General features: G+C 46.3%; 2 protein-coding genes, 1 long non-coding RNA gene and 1 pseudogene across 3 annotated transcripts; 2 read left to right on the top strand and 2 right to left on the bottom strand.

The window, feature by feature from the left end:
• Positions 1-268: 268 nt before the first annotated feature.
• On the top strand, positions 269-3246 carry LOC136470334 (receptor kinase-like protein Xa21; annotated as a pseudogene).
• Positions 3247-8412: 5166 nt separating this feature from the next.
• Positions 8413-9367, bottom strand: LOC136474315 (uncharacterized). Its single transcript, XR_010762895.1, has 2 exons — positions 8824-9367; positions 8413-8714 (listed from the first exon to the last, which is right to left on the bottom strand). It is a non-coding gene; the product is annotated as an uncharacterized lncRNA (long non-coding RNA).
• Positions 9368-14143: 4776 nt separating this feature from the next.
• On the top strand, positions 14144-18611 carry LOC136474316 (probable LRR receptor-like serine/threonine-protein kinase At3g47570). Its single transcript, XM_066471908.1, has 3 exons — positions 14144-14237; positions 14455-17128; positions 17242-18611. The coding sequence occupies exons 2-3, from the start codon at positions 14473-14475 to the stop codon at positions 17616-17618; spliced, it is 3033 nt and encodes a 1010-aa protein (XP_066328005.1). The 5' UTR covers positions 14144-14237; positions 14455-14472; the 3' UTR covers positions 17619-18611.
• Positions 18612-19441: 830 nt separating this feature from the next.
• Positions 19442-19864, bottom strand: LOC136470335 (uncharacterized mitochondrial protein AtMg00810-like). Its single transcript, XM_066468217.1, has one exon. The coding sequence runs from the start codon at positions 19862-19864 to the stop codon at positions 19442-19444; it is 423 nt and encodes a 140-aa protein (XP_066324314.1).
• Between the last annotated feature and the right edge of the window lie 1540 nt (positions 19865-21404).

A 21404-nucleotide genomic window follows, 5' to 3' on the forward strand; every position in this document is an offset into this window, starting at 1 on the left:
TATTTTGTCTGGCCCCATGGCAGCTTACCTAAATAATCTAGAGCTTCTCACTATATTAGATCTCTCTTACAACAATTTCAATGGAGAAATACTAAGAAACAGTTTTTTCAATAATGCTATAGTTGTTTCACTCAATGGCAATCCTGGACTTTGTGGAGGACCCATTGATTTTCATGTGCCTTCATGCCAAGTTGTTTCTAGAAGAGTAGGAGCCATAAACAATTTGTTCAAAACATTGATCCCAATATTTGGCTTCATGACACTCATAATGCTGGCATACATTATATTCCATGGGAAGAAGAAGACATCAGGAAGGCCATACTTATTGCTGTTTTCTTTTGGCAAACAATTCCCTGAAGTTTCTTACAATGATCTAGTCCAAGCTACAGGAAACTTCTGTGAGTTAAACCTAATTGGAAGAGGAAGCTATGGTTCAGTTTACAAAGGAAAAATAACTCTTGCTAAATGCAAGTGGCGATTAAGGTTTTTGACCTTGGGATGAGATGCGCAGACAAAAGTTTCATATCAGAATGTGAAGTGTTGAGTAGAATCCGTCATCGGAACCTTCTTCCTATCCTAACGGCATGTTCAACGATAGACAACAACGGGAATGATTTTAAAGCTCTAATTTATGTGTTCATGCAGAATGGGAATCTTGACACATGGTTGCATCACAAAACCTTCATGTGTAGCCTTGACACGTTTGGGCTTGGTAGAAAGAATCAACATAGCCGTCAGCATAGCTGATGCCTTGGCATATTTACACCACGACTATGGGAGGCCTATTGTCCATTGTGATTTGAAACCAACTAATATCCTTCTTGATGATGATATGAATGCCCATTTGGGAGACTTTGGCATTGCAAGTTTAGTTCTTGATTCTACGTCAACAGAAGGTGGACATTCTGGTCTTAATAGTTCAGTTGTTGGACATTCTGGGCTTAATAGTTCAGTTGTTGTGACGGGAACTATAGAATATATTGCTCCAGGTGTGTATATAATATATTCATTGCCACATCAAGCATTTGCATAAGACAATATTTTACACGTTTCCTAAAAATTTAAGGAACTAATCAGAGGATTTTATATACTTTATTTTTCAAAGTATGGTCAAATTGTTCATGCATCAACATGTGGGGATGTATACAGTTGTTGACACAGAATTTTCGCCCCGTGCCGAGGACACACGCAGCAAGCCGGAAGGGTCCGCTCGATGGAGCAGATCCGCCTAGCTTCAGCGTAGGGGTGGTCGATCCTGCGCGATCCTCCCGAGACGTGCCAGTTAATTTGACCCTGCAATTGACAAGGAGAGAAAGTTCATCAGTAATTAAGGGCGGAACTTGCCGGCGTTGTTAGACTGTCCCAAATGTGCGGCTATGAGAGCCGATATGAAAGGAGATCAACTAAATAGTCGATTCCAGTATATTCATGAGAATAAATCAATTAGAGCTCATGGGGTTGTGTAAGAAGAATCGGTTATCATTTAGGATAAATATCATTAATCGAACAGATATTAATCAATGGCAATAAGATGTCAACAATGATCGGTTTGTGCTGAGCCACTGATTACAATTAACCGAACCCCTTTTTATATAAAGAAACAATTCAACACCACTTAACCGTTTAATAAAGATAAATTTAATGAACATGTTAGATCTCATCTGTCATCATGACCAGTGGGGCATGAGGCAGAATCATGCAGGCCATAGAAATAACAATAGACTCGACGACCCTAACTCATTACTAATATCAGTGGGGCATGAGGCAGAATCATGCAGGCCATAATACAATAATAAGATCATGGGGCTAACATATCTTTCAACCTATCTTTACTTCAATGGTCTCGTGATGCGAACTGTTCGTGAAAGCGCTCGATATCGGCTAAAACAGTCGATTCAGGCATAACGCATAGTTAAAGTCATGCCTTACCAGGAATAGATCTACTAAATATCGATCCCCACTCTAAGGTGCTAACAGTAGGGTGTGAGGCAGAATCACACAGGCCGTGATAATGGGCCGTGGAACGGTTCTCTCTAGCCCATAGATCTACTCAAGACGCAACATGCCTTAACCGCACGTTATGCACGATCAGGATTGATGTAAAACAGCCGATAAGACATAACTCATCGTTTAAGGTGTAGATTGGATCAGTTTTAGGTTTCCAAACAATGGGTCAAATAAGATATAAGGCCGATCTAAATCAATCTCAATCGGGCAGAGTGATATTGCTGTAATTAGATAAATAATGAAAGCAATAAGCAATATCGGTAACTTAATGAATCTACCAAAGACTGCCATTCTAAGGTAGAGCCGATAACTTGACCTTGATCTAATTTAAGCAGTGGGGTGTGAGGCAGAATTACACAGGCCATACTTGAATTAAACAAGAGTTGATAACTAGCTTATACCAGAGCCACAGTGGGGGTCGACCAGATCGATGCAGCCATACGAACAGAGATATAAACCATGACGTTACTTACAGACAAGCAGTGGAGGTCGACCAGATCGATGCAGCCGGGGTGGCCGGAGCCGAAAAAAGTAATTAACTTGTATTTGGATTGATTGATTCATTTTTACAATACCCGGGGTTTGGTATTTATACCCGGGTCCTGTGCATGACTCCTGTCTAAGCATGACTTATTATAATTTTTGACGCTAGAGAAAATATTTCTAATTTAAGATAACTTGGACTTTAATCTTTCCCTTTTTGTAGAGTCCGGCATGCTTCGTCCTGGCGCTAAACGTAGTCTCTGTTGTTATCTGCTGGCGCTATCTGTGGAAAGCCGATTCCATTTTCTTCATCTGAATCAGCTGGTCCCGATCTACACGTAATTGATTCCATGGTGACATAATCTTGGGAGCTTTCGGGTCCTGTAACATCTTCTTCCAAATTTTGGTGTAAACAACAGTTTAATTTTGGAATAGTACTTCTGGAGATGGTAATAGTCAAACGACCAACTGACCTGATGTTTGAGAATGAACTCAACATTGTTAGTTTTGTGGAGAGTAACTTTCCAGATAAAATATTAGGCAAGATTGATGCTCATCTCCAAGAAGAATGCAAGTGCTCTATACAAAAAGTGCCAGAAGGCAGAACAGGAGATCTATCGATGCTTGCTATTAGTGGTGCAAGATGCTCTTTCTTGCACGCGTCTATCGCCAAGAGAACGAATGAACATGAGAGAAGTAGCCATTAACTTGCATCCAATCAGGAGGGCATACATTGCAGCGATCAAGAGACAGTAAGTCGTGTTTGGCTGGAGTGGTTCCCAACAAGCCAATGCCATGGTCCATGGCCCATGGAGCTTAGATAGATAGATAGTTTAGTGTGGCTTCGGTGACAGAAGGCCTGATGATAAATTAGCCATGAGTGGCCTGCTGAAATTTCGACAAAAAATTCCTGCTAGCAAGATGTATGTGTCAGAGGTGAGTTTTGTACACTAGCTGAAACTAAGATTTAGTTTGTGAACATTATTAATGGAATGCAATTGGGAAAGAACTGACGAGTATATTCGACAGAGCATTGAGGATTTGACGAAATGTCTGTCTCTCGGATCCCTTGGATTGTTAGCTCGTCACTATAATACTAGGCGATTCTTTTCAGACAGCTAATCATCATGGAGATCAACGTATACGGAGTAAGAATACCAGATTACAGCCGGCATTGCTAATCCATGTATCCAACTGCAAGCATGCAATCTAGTACTAGTAGATCTAGATCATCTCGTACCTCTATCCCGATCCAAACCCAAACTGCAACTACCACGAAGGCACGAACCAATCACTTGAACAAGCAACGACTAATGAGATAGATCCCTTCACATACCCGTCGATGCGGCCGCCGGTCGGCCCGTCACTGGTCCGCGCGCCGAGACGCTTCGCCCTCAGTGGCTCGGACGACTCGCCTCCGCCGAGACGCTGATTTTACTCCTGTATACTGCACGACTGCACAGAAGCCGGAACCCGTAAGCCACGCCGCGCCGTCAATTTGTCTGTGATCCGACTTTGCTGCTCCTTGGTTGATGTGATTAGTTAGATTAGATGGGCCGTTAGTGTTGAAAAATAAGGCATTTTCATATTTATTTTAATCCATAAAAATAACGCAATAAAAGGGAGAGTGAAGTCATGAATAAAAAGACAGAAATAATTCATGACAAATGTTAACATGATGATAAGACAAATTATAGAGCCGAAACATATGTGAAACATTGTTTTACATAGCTGAAGCATCACAGATATGATCATAAATATAAAAGATGTGTTCTTAAATATCAAGATCACGATGATCACAAAATTAAAAGGAACCGGAAAACCAGTACTAGCATAATCATCCAAATCAACCAAACAGAGCATGCTGAATATGAAAGCAGTATTGCCTAGAAACATCATGATATTGATAATGAAACTCAGAAGAGGGTGAAGGAGATTATACCCTGCGGCGGAGCCGCTCGCACCAGGAAAAGCCATGGTGGTGCTTTGCTGTTGTAGTCGTCCCGCTCGATGCAGTGCAGAAAAGGACGCCGTGAAGAGGTACCGCTACAGGTTCACCAGCGAGTAGTCGTGCCACCACCGACACTCCCCAAAAACGTAATCGCCCGTCTTCACCCGAGCAGGTGAAGCCCACGACGGAGACGCGTTCCGGAGGCCTACTCTTCCATCTCTGTTGCTCGCCGGAGGTGGAACGGGAAGAACTTGCGCTGCTGGAAAGTGGTGTATTTCGCCAAGAGAACTTAACCGAGAAGGGAGGATTTGTTTTATAGGCAGAGGCCAGAAGACGAGAAGTCGACGGCACCGAGGGGTCACACCTCCCTTCTGCGGTGGGAGAGACGGAGACGGAGAGCCAGAAGTCACGGGAGTTAACCTCCAATCAATTCGTCACAGGAAACGGAAACGGAGTTTCAAAAATAAAGGCCTCGCCCGCCCGTCCGCTCGCTCGCCGCCGCCCGCCCGCCCGCCCGCCTGCCTCGCCACGCCCCGCCCACGGGCTCGGGCCAGGCCGGGCGGCGGCGGCGGCGGCGCGCGCGCGCGTGTGGCATCCAGGTGATTCACTTTTACTTCTCAAATAGATCGATCAATGATAAAGTATTTAAGTAGAGTCGCCTCTCGATTAAATTCCCATATGGTATAAAACCATTAATGTACATGTACGGACCATAGAGTTTAATAGAGATATTAAATAAATGGGCCAAGCCCATAATATCTAACAATCCCCACCAAACTCTAGGGTACGCAGTTTGAAGTTCTCAGAACCATATTCCTTTTATATACCAGTGTTTCGATGGAGACTGTTAAGTTGAACATCCATCTAGAAAGCTAGCTACACTCATCCACAACTGAACAATGGACAGAACCTTGAATTGACAGTTTTGTGCGAGATGAGTTTCACATAGCCTCTTAACTGATACTAGGCTGCCAAGTGCCTTCCCTCTGTTTTGAAGCATATAAGTCACACTTCGAGGCCTTTTCATGAGCATCTAGAGATTACCCACATCTCATAGATTGTGACTAGCAATCGAGCTCATATAGGTGTGTTCCTTATAGGATGTTCTGTAGGACAACATCCCCGCTATACCAAGCCGCTCGGATCACATTAAGAACTTAATCATCCTGCCTAACAGTATTAGAGAGACGGTGCATCTCCAACGAACTGAGCTATAATCTAAGGGGTCTCTCCCTCAGTCAATCAACAGCTTGTTTCGCCATCCTAATTCACGGGATCTCCGATCACATAGGATAGGTTACCACTGTTGATGGCTCTATGTGGGTCTCAAACCCAGTTCCCTCGACGCACCTTCTATCACATTGCGTGACAGACCCTTAGTGAATTGATCTGCCAGATTATTTGATGTATGGACATAGTCCAATGCAATTACTCCGGAGTTTCTCAGTTTTCTGACAGTCTTCAAATGTCTCTTCACATGCTTTGTGGACTTCATGTTATCCTTAGAACTGTTTACCTTAGTGATCACAGTTTGATTATCACAGTTCATGGAAATTGCTGGGATTGGTTTCTCAACAATCGGCAAATCCATCAGGAGATCACAGAGCCACTCTGCCTCAGCACTAGCGGTATCCAATGCGGTCAGTTCTGCTTCCATTGTAGACTTCGTTAAGATAGTCTGCTTGCAAGACTTCCAAGAAACAGCACCACCTCCAAGTAGAAACACGTATCCACTCGTGGCATACAGCTGATCCGCATCAGAAATCCAATTAGCATCACAATAACCCTCTAGTACCCTCGGATACCCGGAAAAGTGAATGCTGTAACTCATTGTCCCTTTCAAATAGCGCAGCACTCTCTCAAGAGCATTCCAGTGAGTATCTCCCGGATTTGACACAAACCGGCTCAGTTTGCTTACAGCGAACGAGATATCAGGCCTGGTTACGCTAGCTAGGTACATAAGAGAACCAATTATCTGTGAATATCTCAATTGGTCTCTTGCAATTCTGTGATTCTTCCTTAAATGAATACTTGGATCGTACGGAGTAGGAGCAGGCGTACACTCACTGTACCCAAATCGGTTCAAGACCTTTTCCACATAGTGAGACTGCATAAGAGTTACCCCACCATTTCCTTCCTCCCTTGAAAGCTTAATGTTGAGAATAACATCAGCCTCTCCCAAGTCTTTCATCTCAAAGTTACTCGACAAAAAATCTTTTACTTCTTTAATCACATTTAGATTGTTGCCAAATATTAATATATCATCCACATATAGACATAGTATCACACCATCACCACCACCAAACCGATAATATACACATTTATCAGCTTCATTCACAACAAAGCCGGCTGATGTTAAAGTTTTATCAAACTTCTCATGCCACTGCTTGGGGGCTTGCTTTAGGCCGTACAGGGACTTCAATAACTTACAAACTTTACCCTCTTGACCATTTGCAATAAACCCATCAGGCTGATCCATGTAGATCTCTTCCTCAAGCTCTCCATTTAGGAAGGCTGTCTTAACATCCATCTGATGAATGAAAAGACCATGTGAGGCAGCCAGGGATAGCAACACACGAATGGTCGTCAATCGAGCAACAGGTGAGTAAGTATCAAAGTAATCTTCACCTTCCTTCTGTGTATAACCCTTAGCAACAAGCCTAGCTTTGTACTTCTCAATTGTACCACCAGGCCTCAGCTTCTTTTTAAACACCCATTTACAGCCCACAGGTTTGCAACCAAATGGACGGTCAACCACTTCCCACGTCCCATTGGACATAATGGAGTCCATCTCACTTTGCACTGCCTCCTTCCACATGTCAGAATCAGGAGAAGAGTATGCCTCAGAAATGGTTGTGGGAGTGTCATCCACGAGATATATAATAAAGTCTTCTCCAAAGGATTTTGCAACTCTTTGCCTCTTACTCCTTCGAGTGACAGTATTATCATCCTCCTCAGGATTTTGCTCAAGCTCATGGGTGTTATCATCAGCGTGTATATTTGATTCATGAAGTTCAGGAATAGGATCATGACTAGACATGCTAGATGCACCTATTTTCATTGGAAATTCATTCTCAAAGAACGTGGCATCTCTAGACTCCATGACCGTTCCAACAGCCATATCAGGAGCACTAGAATTTATTATTAAAAAACGATAGCCCACACTATGAATGACATAGCCTAAGAAAACACAATCTACAGTTTTTGGTCCAAGCTTTCGCTTTTTGTTTATTGGCACGTTCACTTTGGCCAAACAACCCCAAACGCGAAGATAAGAAATATTTAATCTCTTTTTCTCCCAATCCTCAAATAGAGTGATTTCTTTGTTCTTTGTGGGCACTCTATTTAGGACATGATTCGCAGTTAAAATTGCCTCACCCCACCATTCCTTAGATAAACCAGCTGTCTCCAACATGGCATTCACCAAGTCAGTTAGAGTGCGGTTCTTTCTTTCAGCAATCCCATTGGATTGTGGTGAGTATGGAGGTGTCCTCTCATGAATTATACCGTGCACCGCGCAAAACTCAGAAAATTCATTAGAGAAATATTCTCCCCCGCGATCGGACCACAACCGTTTGATATGCTTTTCAAGTTGATTCTCAGCCTCAGCTTTAAAGGTTTTAAAATAATGTAATGCCTCATCTTTTGTTTTAATTAGGTACACATAGCAATATCGAGTGCAATCATCTATGAACGTTATGAAGTATCTCTTACCACCTTTTGTCAAAATTCCGTTCATTTCACAAATATCGGAATGGATGAGTTCAAGTGGTGCCAACTCTCTCGCCACAGCTGCCTTGTGAGGCTTGCGAGGTTGTTTTGCCTCAACGCATGTATGACATTTGGAGCTTTTGGCAACGTCAAATTTAGGAATTAAATTCAAACCAGCTAAGCGGGACATGCAACCAAGATTAACATGACATAATCGAGAATGCCAAACATTCATCTCAACATTAACGTCATTAACGACATTATTCACTGCAAGAGGTAAAGTATCAACCAAAGACAAGCGGAACAAGCCTCCGCTCTCATAGCCTTTTCCAACAAAGGTTCCATACTTTGACATAACACATTTATTCGACTCAAACACAAGTTTAAAACCGTCTCGACATAGCAGAGAGCCACTAATAAGATTTTTCCTTATTGAGGGGACATGATGCACGTTCTTGAGTTGCACGGTCTTCCCCGAAGTAAGCTTCAGATCCACCGTACCAACACCATGAACACCAGCACGTGCGCCATTCCCCATCAGCAAGGCTCCACTCCTCCCGACCTGGTAAAAAGAAAACAAGGACTTATCAGCACACACATGTATATTTGCACCTGTATCAACCCACCAATCAGGTGAGGAACAAACTGTAAATGCAGATAAATTACCATACCCAGAAGCGTCTGCATCAGTCTCAATGGTGTTGACTGTCTTCGCCTTTGGTGGGGGCTTCCACTTAGCCTCAGGACACTCTCTAGAAAAGTGCCCAGTGTTCCCACAAGTGAAGCAGTTCATCTTTGCCTTGTCTAATCCCATCTTCTTATTATTACCTTTCTTGAAGAAGGTAGTGGATTTCTACTTAAGCTCCTGCTGGGGCTTCTTCTTTTGTGGCTTAGGACGAAACTTTTGCACCACATGTGCACTAGTAGTCGCCTCACCATTCCCGCCCTTGCTCTTTCCCTTAACATCCTTTACTCTTGCCTTGTCCTCAACATCAAGAGTGCCAACAAGTTCAGCAATGCTAAACTGCTGCCTCTTGTGTTTCAAGGTAGTAGCAAAATCAGTCCAGGAAGGTGGTAGCTTAGCAATAATGCACCCTGCCACGAACCTGTCAGGGAGAGGACAGCCGTACAGCTCCAATTCCTTCACCAGTCCCTGTATCTCATGATCCTGTTCGACTACAGGACGGTTATCAACCATCTTGTAGTCATGGAACTGCTCCATGATGTACAGCTCAGAACCGGCGTCGGAAAGACCGTACCGGGCCTCAAGGGCTTCCCACACAGCTCTGCCAGTCGGGAGTGGTATGTAGGCATCAACCAGAGAATCATTGATGATGCTCAACAGTGCAGCCTTGCACATGGTCTCAGCATGTCCCCAAGCCTGCTCATCCTCATCGGATCTCACAGTAGCAGGCTGCTCATTGAGCACATAACCACAGCGCATGGCTGACAACCACAGAAGGGCTTTCTCACGCCACCTCTTGTAGTGAGTGCCCTCAAACGGCGTAGGCTTTAGCATGCCCACAAAGCCAACAGATGAAAATGGCCTGAAATTATGTTTTTGGAATGTTGAAAAATAAGGCATTTTCATATTTATTTTAATCCATAAAAATAACGCAATAAAAGGGAGAGTGAAGTCATGAATAAAAAGACAGAAACAATTCATGACAAATGTTAACATGATGATAAGACAAATTATAGAGCCGAAACATATGTGAAACATTGTTTTACATAGCTGAAGCATCACAGATATGATCATAAATATAAAAGATGTGTTCTCAAATATCAAGATCACGATGATCACAAAATTAAAAGGAACCGGAAAACCAGTACTAGCATAATCATCCAAATCAACCAAACAGAGCATGCTGAATATGAAAGCAGTATTGCCTAGAAACATCATGATATTGATAATGAAACTCAGAAGAGGGTGAAGGAGATTATACCCTGCGGCGGAGCCGCTCGCACCAGGAAAAGCCATGGTGGTGCTTTGCTGTTGTAGTCGTCCCGCTCGATGCAGTGCAGAAAAGGACGCCGTGAAGAGGCACCGCTACAGGTTCACCAGCGAGTAGTCGTGCCACCACCGACACTCCCCAAAAACGTAATCGCCCGTCTTCACCCGAGCAGGTGAAGCCCACGACGGAGACACGTTCCGGAGGCCTACTCTTCCATCTCTGTTGCTCGCCGGAGGTGGAACGGGAAGAACTTGCGCTGCTGGAAAGTGGTGTATTTCGCCAAGAGAACTTAACCGAGAAGGGAGGATTTGTTTTATAGGCAGAGGCCAGAAGACGAGAAGTCGACGGCACCGAGGGGTCACACCTCCCTTCTGCGGTGGGAGAGACGGAGACGGAGAGCCAGAAGTCACGGGAGTTAACCTCCAATCAATTCGTCACAGGAAACGGAAACGGAGTTTCAAAAATAAAGGCCTCGCCCGCCCGCCTGCCTGCCTCACCCACGCCCACGCCCACGCCCACGGGCTCGGGCCGGGCCGGGCGGCGGCGGCGGCGCGCGCGCGCGTGTGGCATCCAGGTGATTCACTTTTACTTCTCAAATAGATCGATCAATGATCAAGTATTTAAGTAGAGTCGCCTCTCGATTAAATTCCCATATAGTATAAAACCATTAATGTACATGTACGCACCATAGAGTTTAATAGAGATATTAAATAAATGGGCCAAGCCCATAATATCTAACAGTTAGTCCATTGTTTTGGACTATGCCGCCCTAATCGAAATCATGGATTGTATATTTGCTGGCTGACTGGACGCTGCAGTTGCGATTACGCAGTACAAAATCGAACTGATTTAGCAGATGCTAAATTTGGTTGGTCTGTCCTTTTTTAAGCAAGTTCGGCGAAGGCAATCCCATAATCGAAATTATTCAAAACCAAATAAATTGAACCAATTTAACAATATCAACATAATGCATGGGCCTGATGGAAAAAAACCCGCTAATGCTCCAACACGGGTGTCCGTCCCGCATCCATCCGAACGGACGCTTCTAGCTAGACCTGCGGACCGGCCCAAAGTACTCCCACCTCACGACATATACACGGTTTCTAAAATAAAAGAAAAGAGAGTGACACTTTCTGCATCTAGCACCGACCGCCGCGGGCGCCTCCACCGCATCACCTGTCCTTTGCTCGCTTTATCTGCCACTAGGGCCGCTCGCCGCAGGTAGCAAATTAACATGTCGAATCGATCGGCGTTGCTGCCCGACCGCTGCTCGCCCGTGGAGAGGGAGACCGTACCACCTCAACCACGGGTCCGGACGCCTGGTCGGCGGCCACAAAGACCTCCGCCTCCGACGCGCCGTGGCCTAGCGTCCACCTCCCGCTCACGGCCATCGCCGGGAGCACCCCAGGAGAGGGGACCATCGCTTGCCGGGCCTAGGCCACCGCTAACAGGCTGCGCCACCATCGTCCTCAGCCGCCAGCTGGCTGGAACTGTCTGTTCCCTGCTCTGCTCTACGTTGCACGGAAGAAGGGTGAAAAACGCATGTTGCACGCTCACACTTTAAATGTTTCAGATGTTTTAGAGGTATGTTGCATACGTTCTATACAGATGTTACAAAAGTATATCGGGATGTTGCATACATTTCATATAGATGTTACAAAAGTACATCGGGATGTTGCATATGTTGCAATGGTTGTACACTATGTTGCAAGAGTCTTTCTTCAATGTTTCATCTGTTTTTTCAGACGTATGTTGCAAGCATGTTTATTTGGATGTTGCATATGTTTTTATGCATATGTTGAAAGTGTTTTATTTAGATGTTGCATATGTTTACAATTGTTTTCAAGTGTTTTTGCAAGTGTTTCATATGCATGTTTCAAGTTTTTTATCTGCCTTTTTTGTATGTTGAAAGTGTTGCATCTGAATGTTTCAAAAGTAGATCGGATATTGCACATGGGATGACGTGGGAAGCGGGAGGGGGCGCGAGCGGTCCCCGCGTGGGTGCGCCGCGCTCGGCGCAGGCCCCACGTGTCCGCATGAGATGCAGGCGCGGGCGAGCAACGTCCGGCCGGCACCGGCCCATGCGTGGACGCGCGAAAACGGACTACAGTTGCGGGCGTCTATCCGGACGTCCGAACGCTAGCAGTGTCGAAAAAAAATTGGTGGGACGATTATGAAGCAACCATAGGCACCTGCTGCGGATTTATGCATGGTCATGCACAAGCATCTAACATAATCTAACATATGAGAATGTTCTATAAATTCATGAGTATTGGAAAAAAATAGCTCTCACAGGTTAGGTGCATGAGCATGGATCTATGGCTACGCCAGTGGGACTATCCCCACCGATTGTTTTTTTAACTCATGGTCTCCGTTTCAATAATTTTTTAGGCCATATAAACAATTAGTATGCATTTAGTTTGGAGGATGGAGTAGGATGGGATGGTCGATCCTATTTTCGAGTTTTATTTTCGGGGACTCATGAGGACAAGATCCATGAAAACGAGGTTGCCCCATCCCTCTTGTTCGTGTGTGCCAGTTGAGCGTGAGTGAGGCAGCAGAGCGGTGCACGGAAGGTGAGCTAGTAGCGGCACGTGCGAAGCAAGCTACAATGGCGACGTTGGCGGATGCGTCTATGAAGAGCAAAGTTGGTGGCTACACGGTGCACACAGGGCAAGCTGCAACGGTGGCGCTTCTAGGCTCAACTGTGGAGGGGCAAGCATGGCGGGTGGGCTAACGACGGAGCAACACGCGTGGGGGTGAGCTGCGGGTGCTGGCAGGCTTGGCCATGGAGGGGATAGTCGGTGAGGGAGCGGCACTCACGGTGGTGAGCTACGGTTAGGGGGGAGAACGGAAAAGAGGATGACAAACAGATCCTGCTATCAAATGACTCATACCATATTTTGACGTTCTCAAATCAGACACAGAATAAGGATGGTCCTAACCTTTAAAACCAAACACACAACAAGATTGGTTCCGTCCCAAAAAGCACCATGTGTCAAGCTATGTTAATGAAAGTGCTGACTATTATTATTCAATAATTCCCAACGCCAACCACCTCAATGATGGTGAATGTGCTAGTTTGAACTTGAAATTCCAAATTCGGGGAAAACTAACCCCGAAGATTATATATTTGTGTCCTTGGAGGAATATCTCGTATTTATCTCTTATGCTCAAATTAGTACATTTTTTATTCTTTTAACAAATGTACAGCTGAAACTATTTTGCCCTTCATAAATAAATCTAATTGTTTCACTGATATTTTTCCAATTCCAACGGTACTCACAGTTTGCAAGAATCGTGCCAAGCACGGCAGTGTGTAGATAGACTTGTATAAGTTGACTTGACCCGCTACCCTGTCAGCTATCAAAATAACAAATGGATGAATCATGTCCACTGGATATATTTTGGAAGCGATCATAAAAAAAAAACAAATTTGATTTGAACACGAAAATCCGTCACCGTAGACCATTCCACGAGCTAGGCCGTGTTTAGTTGGCCCGAATCGGCGCCGGCGGAATCACTGTAGCGTTTGTTTGTATTTGACAATAATTGTCCAATCGTTGACTAATTAGGTTTAAAACGTTCGTCTCGCAAAGTACAACCAAACTGTGCAATTAGTTTTTGATTTCGTCAACATTTAGTACTCCATGCATGTACTGCAAGTTTGATGTGACGGGAAATCTTCTTTTTGCATAGTGCCAAAGTTAGGATCCTGGATGAACTAAACATGGCCCTAATTTTTGCCAGCATCGAAACCGCACCAGAGAGGTCGCACATCAGCCTGGAATATCTCTGTCCATTTCCTGCTGAAAAGTACTCTGGGATTCGAGACTGGACACGCCGGAACAAATCCTCAAACAACGACGGCGCAGCTGCGCGACGTGATGGAAGCTGAAAAGTGGCGGTAACTGATGAGTTTGACGGACTCAGGGTCCTCGCTGCGATGGCGGTCAAGCTAAGACAAGTCGTCGTAAATGCAAGTGTGTGCATGCAACGGTCCTGTAAAACTGTTTTTAAACCCCTGGGGCCTCATCTGCCAGCAGAGCATCCAACCTAAAGTTTCAAACTCCCACTAGCAAGCAACACGGAGCAGATCAAAAGGACTGCCGGCGGAGCAGAGGACAGAGGTACCCTCTCTTGCTGCTTAGTGTCAGTACTTAATTATCCGTTTTAGCTTGTTGTAGAGTAAGTACTTTCTGTAATTGTGTAAGGTTTCTCGATATACTGGAGGTGCCTGCCTTTACTTTCTGAGAAAAAGGGCTTATTGTTCGTAGCTCGGATTTCAGCATGAACGCAGCGTGATTTCCCTAGTAATAGCGCCAAGTTTATGCTTTATTTGTGCAGGTCTCAGTTAAGTGCATCATGCCTCGTTCTAAGCCTCCGGCCAAACTCACCATGCAAATAGTACTGCCGTTGTTATTGCTGTGTTATGGACTGGGCAACGTTCATTGCTCCACACCCACAGTTCATGAGAACAGAGAAGATTTGAACTCACTGCTCGATTTCAAGAACGGCATCACCAACGATCCAAATAGAGCCTTGAGCAATTGGAACACCAGCATCCACTTCTGTCATTGGCATGGTGTGAACTGTTCCTCAAAGCCCCCATATCGCGTCACTGAGCTCAACCTCCCCGGCCTTAACATAGCTGGCAAAATCTCGTCTTCTCTTGGAAACCTGACCTTCCTTAATAGACTTGATCTAACCAATAATAGCTTTGATGGCCCCATGCCTCCTCTTAACAAACTCAGAAGCCTAGAGTACCTTTTGCTGGGAAGTAACCGTTTGGAAGGTGGGATCCCCGACACACTTACAAACTGTTCCGACCTAGCCTACCTAGATCTCAGAGAAAACAGCCTTAGTGGCATTATTCCTCCAAGAATAGGCTTTCTTACCAACCTAAAAGGTCTTAGCTTTCGCCAAAATTCTCTCACCGGAGTCATCCCACCAGGCCTCGGTAACATCACCAATTTGGCAAGAGTTGATCTTTCATACGATCAACTGAATGGGCCAATTCCCAGTGACTTTTGGCAAATGCCAAACATAGCACTTTTGTACCTCACCGCAAATAATCTATCAGGTGAAATCCCACATACTCTTTCTAATTTGTCGTCTCTTCAACAATTGTCCTTGGTGGGTAATATGCTAGGTAACACATTGCCGCCTAACATTGGTGATGCCTTCCCTAATCTCCAAATCCTGTACTTGGGAGGCAACATGTTTGAAGGACACATTCCAGTTTCCCTAGGCAAAGCTTTAGGTCTAAAGGAGTTAGATCTGTCTGACAATAAATTAACCGGCCAAATCCCAAACATATTCAGAAACATGTCGGGACTAAATTTATTAAACCTTGAGTTAAACATGCTTCAAGCAAGCGATAGTGCTGGCTGGGAATTCTTTGACACGCTGCCAAACTGTAGGTCTCTAGAGGTGCTTTCATTGTCTACTAATGAGCTGCAGGGAGTCATACCAAATTCAGTATCTAACCTGTCCACTAACCTCACACATCTAGTAATGGGTGCAAACCTCCTATCAGGAATAGTGCCCTCAAGTATAGGAAATCTTAGAGGCTTAATTAGGCTCTCGTTTGATTATAACAATTTAACCGGTACAATTGAAGAATGGATCGGAAAGTTGACAAGTCTACAGCGTTTAAGTCTCCATAACAACTACTTTGTGGGTACAATCCCACCTTCCATAGGCAATCTTATTCATTTGATAGATATGTTTATTACAGAAAATAAATTCACTGGCATTGTACCACCTAGCTTGGGAAACCTTCAGCAATTGAACCATTTGTATCTTAGCTACAACAATTTCCAAGGGAACATACCAGTCGAGTTTGGTAATCTTAAACAGCTAATCTCACTAGATGTTTCAACAAACAAACTTAGTGGGGAAATTCCTGAAACTTTGGGGAATTGCCTACAGCTAGTGATGATCCAAATGAACCAAAACATGCTTACAGGAAACATCCCGACCACTTTCAGCAATCTAGCTAGCTTGAGAGTGCTCAATCTTTCCCATAATGTTTTGTCTGGCCCCATGGCAGCTTACCTAAATAATCTAGAGCTTCTCACTATATTAGATCTCTCTTACAACAATTTCAATGGAGAAATACCAAGAAACAGTTTATTCAATAATGCTACAGTTGTTTCACTCAATGGCAATCCTGGACTTTGTGGAGGACCCATTGATTTTCATGTGCCTTCATGCCAAGTTGTTTCTAGAAGAGTAGGAGCCATAAACAATTTGTTCAAAACATTGATCCCAATATTTGGCTTCATGACACTCATAATGCTGGCATACATTATATTCCATGGGAAGAAGAAGACATCAGGAAGGCCATACTTATTGCTGTTTTCTTTTGGCAAGCAATTCCCTAAAGTTTCTTACAATGATCTAGTCCAAGCTACAGGAAACTTCTGTGAGTTAAACCTAATTGGAAGAGGAAGCTATGGTTCAGTTTACAAAGGAAAAATAACCCTTCCTAAAATGCAAGTGGCGATCAAGGTTTTTGACCTTGGGATGAGATGCGCAGACAAAAGTTTCATATCAGAATGTGAAGTGTTGAGTAGAATCCGTCATCGGAACCTTCTTCCTATCCTAACGGCATGTTCAACGATAGACAACAATGGGAATGATTTTAAAGCTCTAATTTATGTGTTCATGCAGAATGGGAATCTTGACACATGGTTGCATCACAAACCTTCAAGCGTAGCCCCGAAACGCTTGGGCTTGATAGAAAGAATCAACATAGCTGTCAGCATAGCTGATGCCTTGGCATATTTACACCACGACTGTGGGAGGCCTATTGTCCATTGTGATCTGAAACCAACTAATATCCTTCTTGATGATGATATGAATGCCCATTTGGGAGACTTTGGCATTGCAAGTTTAGTTCTTGATTCTAGGTCAACAGAAGGTGGACATTCTGAGCTTAATAGTTCAGTTCTTGGACATTCTGGGCTTAAGAGTTCAGTTGTTGTGATGGGAACTATAGGATATATTGCTCCAGGTGTGCATATAATATATCCATTGCCACGTCAAACCTTTGCATAAGGCAATCTTTTACTCATTTCTTAAAAAGTTAAGGAACTAATAAGAGGATTTTATATACTTTATTTTCAGAGTATGGTCAAAGTGTTCATGCATCAACATGTGGGGATGTCTACAGTTTTGGAATAGTACTTCTGGAGATGGTAATAGGCAAACGGCCAACTGACCCGATGTTTGAGAATGAACTCAACATTGTTAGCTTTGTGGAGGGTAACTTTCCAGATAAAATATTAGGTAAAATTGATGCTCATCTCCAAGAAGAATGCAAGTGCTCTATACAAACAGTGCCAGAAGCGGAACAGGAGATCTATCGATGCTTGCTATCAGTGGTGCAAGTTGCTCTTTCTTGCACGCGTCTATCGCCAAGAGAACGAATGAACATGAGAGAAGTAGCCATTAACTTGCATGCAATCAGGAGGTCATACATTGCAGCGATCAAGCGACAGTAAGTCAGGTTTCGCTGGAGTGGTGCACAACATGCCAATGCCATGGCCCATGGAACCTAGATAGATAGATGGTTTAGTGTGTCTTCGGTGACAGCAGGCCTGATGACAAATTAGCCATGAGTGGCCTGCTGAAATTGACAAAAAAAATTCTTGCTAGAATCCCGGAGTTCAGCTCACCAAGGAAGTCGGAGGCCAGACCATCGCTGCAGGTATCACTTCACAGGTGGCTGACATGATTCTTGAGGAACGTCGGAACAACATTGTGGACAGTATATCTTTGTGCCATGTAAGCAGCCTATTCTGCCAGACCCGGTGCCCCCTGCTGCCACCAGAGGTAAAGCGGGTGCAAGGAGCAAGGTGACAGAAGCTACGAGGCGCAGCTCAAGGCAGATAGCTCAAGCCTGCTCGGTTCCGGTGTCCAAGAGGGCATCCCATAGACTAGTCAGAGCTTTCGAGATGGTTGGACCAACTGAGGAGATTGGCGAGCAGGCTATGGAGGCATACATCCGCTCCTTCCAGACCCCTATGACAGACAAGGCGATCAAGGCTGTTAGGATGCTGACTTCACTGGACAGCGGGCCGGCACTTGCAGCTTCGGCACAGATCATGGCTGCTGAAGGTGGAGCAGAAGTGGTGGGGATGATGGAGTGACTGGCTGGGTGCTAGGACAGGAGTGCCACAAGTTATCTATGTTAGAGCAACACCTTTGTATCTTAGTTCAGGGCCTGTGTCCGGCCTGTGGTGCCGGTCCATTGTTTCCTTTCATTAGCGTTCGTCGGTGTCCAAGGAGGAGGTCGTTGTTGGCCATCACCGGCTCAGTGACTCGATCACTCACCAGTTTTGCCGATCATGATAAACGTTGTCTGACCACACATTATGACTAGAGGTAAAAGAAGTGAGGGAGAACAGAGTATAAACACACAGTAGAAACACCAGCGTTGGCCGGAGCTCTACAAAGGTGATGGTAAAACTAAACTCTCTCTTTACTGAGTTGCAGTGGCAAACAATATATACAACTCTATTCATCTAGTCCTAGTACAGCTGCCATGCTGCTACAGTGACTAGATAACACAGCAGAGCTGACTCTAACGCCTGCTCCTGCTGCGGCTACATCGCGACAGGTAAGCCATTCGGTGCCTGCCCCTGCAGTGGCTACAGTACCACAGCAGGGAGCCTTTTCGGCGCCGCCTTTTCCTGCCGTGTGTTCACACAAGGTAGCAGTAGATTATCTAATAATTTTCCCCTAATCCTACTACTAATCCTTGAACCCCCTCCATGCCGATCATCTCCTTCAGCTCCGTGAGTCGAAGATGTCCGAGCGGCTTGGTGAGGACGTCCGCGAGTTGCCGACCAGTTTCGACGAACTCGATGACGATCTGCCCTCCATCGACACAGTCCCTGAGGAAGTGGAACTTCACATCGATGTGCTTGCTTCGGTCATGGAGAATCAAATTCTTCGCAAGGGCGATGGCGGGCTGGTTGTCCACCATCAGTGCTGGTGGGTGAGCTTCCACACCGGTTAGCTCGCCTAGCAGCCGACGTAGCCACACAACTTGGCACGCCGCTGTGGCCGCCGCTACGTACTCTGCCTCGCACGTAGATAGCGCCACCACCTTCTGTTTCAGCGACAACCGTGAAATTAGAGCCGACCCGAGGAAGACGACCACGCTAGAGGTGCTCCGCCGTCCGTCGATGTCCCCCGCCATGACTGCATCGCTGAACATAGTGAGCTGCAACCTACTTTCACCGGTCTTGGGAAAGATGATCCCCTGATCCACCGTCCCGTTGATGTAGCACAGTAGCCGCATCACTGCAGCCCAGTGATCCTATCTGGGATCCTCCATGAAGCGACTGACGTAGCCCACAGCGAACGCAATGTCCGGCCTCGTGTGGACTAGGTAGCGCAGACCGCCGATGATGCTCCGGTAGAGTGTTGTATCTACCTTCACCGTGGTACTGGCCTTTGTCAGTTTCAGCCGCTCCTCCATTGGAGTTACGCATGGCTTGCACTCAGCCATGCCGCTCCGCTCCAACAGCTTCGAGGTGTACGCGCTCTGACCGAGCGTGAGTGCCTCCTCCTGTTTCACCTCAATGCCGAGGAAGTAGGAAAGCACGCCGAGATCGCTCATTTGAAAACAAGCCGCCATCTCGCGCTTAAAGTTGTCGATGTCCTCCGCATGCGTGCCGATGACGATCAAGTCGTCCACATACACACTGGCGATGAGCTCCTCCTTCCCCTGTCGCCGCATGTAGAGCACGTGCTCGGTTGCACACCTCGTGAACCCAAGCTCGCCTAGCGTGGTGTCAAGCTTGGCGTTACACGCTCGTGGGGCCTGCCGCAGCCCATAGGGCGCCTTGCGCAGTCAGAGCACCCTATGCTCTGCTCCCTTGATGGCGAAACCTGGAGGTTGCCTAACAAAGACCGTCTCCGTCAGCTCACCGTTGAGGAAGGCTGATTTAACGTCCAGGTGATGGACGCGCTAGTCCTTTGCTGCTGCCAAAGCCAGTAGCAGTCGAACAGACTCCATGCGCACCACCGGCACAAAGACTTCCTCGAAGTCGATGCCCTCGCGCTGGACAAAGCCTCGGGCGACGAGGCGAGCCTTGTGCTTGACAACGGCGCCATGCTCGTCCCGCTTGACTTTGTACACCCACTTCAGGCTGATCGGACGGCATCCTGGAGGTGGATCGACGAGCTCCCAAGTCTCGTTTTCCTCGATCACCTTTATCTCCTCCAGCATCGCCTGTCGCCAGTGTGTATCATGCTCGGCCAGCGCGAACGTGGGTGGTTCCTCAGCACTGACAAGAAGCAGCTCAGGGTCGTTGAGCAGCCTACCCACCAGGCCTGAGGGCCCTATGCCACCGATGATGTCGTCCAGCCTACGAAACCGCACCTCCCCACCTTTGTGGAAGGCATCCGCGAACTCAGTGATGTCACTTGGAGGTGAGGCAAACTCGATCAACATTGATGGAGCTCCCTGTTCCACCGGAGTGCTCGGCATAGCACCTGGAGTGCTCGGCACCCCAGATGCAGTGCTTGGCACTACTCCTAGACCGCTCGTCATCACTCCTAGAGTGGTCGGCACCACTGCAGGAGTGCTCAGCCCCAGTCTTGTAGTTGTCGGCCCCACTGCAAGACCCCTTGCCTCCGCTATGGGAGTGCTCGGCACCCGTCCTGGAGTGGTCGACGCCACTGCAGGACCTCCCGGCTCCGCTCCTGGAGTGCTCGGCACCCCTCCCGGAGTGCTCGGCATCCCTCCCGGAGTGCTCGGCTCTATCGCTGGAGTGCTCGACACCCCTCCCGGAGTCTTGGCACCTCTTCCCCAACGTCTCCACCACCGTGGATGACCAAGTGCTCGACGATGAAGGTACTAGTGAAGCCGCCAGCTTCCCCCATGCTCGGACTGTTCCAGTCCTAGGCTGCCTTCTCATCGAACAAGAAGTCGCACGAGACAAGCACCTTGTCTTCGCGTGGGTCGTAGAGCCGGTATGCCTTGGTACCCTCCGCGTAGCCTAGGAACACCATCGGTGTGCTTCTGTCCTCCAACTTGGTGAGGATCGGCTTCGCCTTTCTGACATGGCTGATGCAGCTAAATGTCCGGAGGAAGGACACGCTCGGCTTCCGCCCATACCAAGCTTCGTACGACGTCTTGCCCTTTAGGGACTTGGTGGGAGCGTGGTTGAGGATGAACACCGTCATGGTCACCGCCTCACCCTAGAACCTTGCCGGCATTCCTTTGGCCTTCATCATGGATTGAGCCATGCTGACCACCATCTGGTTCCACCGCT

Source organism: Miscanthus floridulus, chromosome 8, assembly GCF_019320115.1.
Source record: "Miscanthus floridulus cultivar M001 chromosome 8, ASM1932011v1, whole genome shotgun sequence".
Lineage (NCBI taxonomy): Eukaryota > Viridiplantae > Streptophyta > Magnoliopsida > Poales > Poaceae > Miscanthus > Miscanthus floridulus.